This window comes from Poromitra crassiceps, assembly GCF_964638095.1.
Source record: "Poromitra crassiceps genome assembly, contig: HAP1_SCAFFOLD_238, whole genome shotgun sequence".
Lineage (NCBI taxonomy): Eukaryota > Metazoa > Chordata > Actinopteri > Beryciformes > Melamphaidae > Poromitra > Poromitra crassiceps.
The window spans coordinates 1-2,500 of NW_028152155.1; the positions used below are offsets into that span (position 1 = coordinate 1).

Genomic DNA, 2,500 nt, shown 5'->3' on the forward strand with positions numbered 1-2,500 from the left:
AACTTAGTCCTCTGAAGAAGAAAGAGACTTATTAAATGTCTAATCTGCATCAGTAGCCGGCCTGACCTCTGACCTCGCAGTGTACGGAGAGGAATGTTTCAGCCTGCAGTCATTCTGTCACTGTGACGTCTGGGAGCTATCAGTTTTGTGTGAGATGATAATACTGTTGTTTCTTTAGCTGCAACCAGCAGCTAGAAAATAAAGGTTATTCTGTCGGTTGGCCGCTCTTCTCACTTCCAATCCCATTTTGTGATTTAGCCTGATAACACAGCTGCAGTTTGATTTAGCCTGATAACACAGCTACAGGTTTTAAATTAACTAGAAATCTCAATATCGAATATCAATATCGTTTTAAATCGATTAAAAGTACCAATTACTTTAAAATCTGAACAGCACTTTGAAGGCATTTATTCAAAGGGGAGATTTTCTTTTCTTTTTTTGCGTTCTCCCAACTGGATTAACTAACGTTGGATTCACGTGGATATGTTGGTTTCTTGTGATTGGTTAGGGTTTGATCAAATATCTCGATATCGATATTGTAACAATATCGTAGGGATGACTATTGATACTTTCACAAAATATTTACACGAGATTTTTGGTAAATAATCATTATGAGTGATGTGGATATAATGACTAAGTGGGTAAAGGCAAATAATAGAACAGCTAGAACAGTCTGGTAAGGTCAGAAAATGACGTCACTTTACTGTAATGCCAGGAAAAGACAACGCTGATGATAATAATATCGAAATCACCTGATCGTCAATGGTCTCATTTTCTGATGTAGGTAAGATGCATCAGTCTTAAATTGACTAGTTCCTCGTAGCTGCTTTCAAATGAGAAATAACGTGCTTCATCTGATTTCTTGGATATTACTGTAATGATCTCCCAATCAGAATTTAGATGATTGATTTTGAGATTTTCTTTTTGATGGTTCTATTCTATTTTATTCTATGAAATCTCAAGGAACCCATACTCTGGCCACGGAGTGAACCTCACCTATAAATCTGGACATCATAAACTCCTATAAATGTCATATCTAGATCTATATCATAAACAGTCTTGTGTTTTATTGAGTCTGTGTGTAAACTCATCAGATTTCTTCATAACTTCACAGAGTCCCACACCCATCCTCAGTATGGAGCTGTCAACCAAGAGGGTAGGTCGGTTGGTCTGTCTGTCTGTCTGTCTGTCTGTCTGTCTGTCTGATTGTCATTTTCTCAGAATGGGCTGAGCTGGGATAAAATCTGAACAGACTTTGAGGAGAAACACAGATTTATGGCCTTTTGTCAAAGAAACAACACAATAAGATGTGACACCTTTCTTGTTTCCATGGTGGTTTTGATAAACAAGAGGATGAACCATTTTGTGTGCATGTACAGTGTAGCCTACATATGTAAATAAACAACAACATTGAATTCCAAAATGTCTAATAGGTTATATGTGATGTCTTTCCTCCCCTCTCTGTTAGTAACCATGACATGAGGGTCAGTGAACAGGACTGTTTGCTGCACCTGGATAAATGCTCTCTCTCCTTGCCTCTGTCCCTCACAGCAACATCTGTATGTGTCCAGCGAGCTGGGCGTGGTCCAGCTGGCCCTGCAGCGCTGTGAGCTGTATGGGTCCGACTGTGCCGAGTGCTGCCTGGCCCGGGACCCCTACTGCTCCTGGGACGGGCACACCTGCTCCAGATACTTCCCCACCAGCAAGAGGTAGAGACTGACTGATCTATGCAACACTTTGACTGTCCCTTAAACTACACTGACTGATCTATGTAACACTTTGACTGTCCCTTAAACTTCACTGACTGATCTATGGAACACTTTGACTGTCCCTTAAACTACACTGACTGATCTATGTAACACTTTGACTGTCCCTTAAACTTCACTGACTGATCTATGTAACACTTTGACTGTCCCTTAAACTACACTGACTGATCTATGCAACACTTTGACTGTCCCTTAAACTACACTGACTGATCTATGTAACACTTTGACTGTCCCTTAAACTACACTGACTGATCTATGCAACACTTTGACTGTCCCTTAAACTACACTGACTGATCTATGTAACACTTTGACTGTCCCTTAAACTTCACTGACTGATCTATGGAACACTTTGACTGTCCCTTAAACTTCACTGACTGATCTATGGAACACTTTGACTGTCCCTTAAACTTCACTGACTGATCTATGGAACACTTTGACTGTCCCTTAAACTACACTGACTGATCTATGTAACACTTTGACTGTCCCTTAAACTACACTGACTGATCTATGGAACACTTTGACTGTCCCTTAAACTACACTGACTGATCTATGGAACACTTTGACTGTCCCTTAAACCTTACCACTGCCTGATCTATGGAACACTTTGACTGTCCCTTAAACTACACTGACTGATCTATGTAACACTTTGACTGTCCCTTAAACTACACTGACTGATCTATGGAACACTTTGACTGTCCCTTAAACTACACTGACTGATCTATGTAACACTTTGA

The 2,500-nt window shown here is 40.2% G+C and overlaps 1 protein-coding gene across 1 annotated transcript in view; it reads left to right on the forward strand.

The window, feature by feature from the left end:
* Positions 1 to 1,094: 1,094 nt before the first annotated feature.
* LOC310770821 (semaphorin-3D-like) overlaps positions 1,095 to 2,500 on the forward strand; it is a gene marked incomplete at both ends in the record, with an annotated part of 7,527 nt that continues 6,121 nt past the window's right edge. Inside the window, 2 exons of the mRNA XM_083663534.1 lie at positions 1,095 to 1,156; positions 1,552 to 1,709. Coding sequence (XP_083519660.1) covers positions 1,095 to 1,156; positions 1,552 to 1,709 — 220 coding nt within the window. The remainder of the gene's footprint in view (positions 1,157 to 1,551; positions 1,710 to 2,500) is intronic.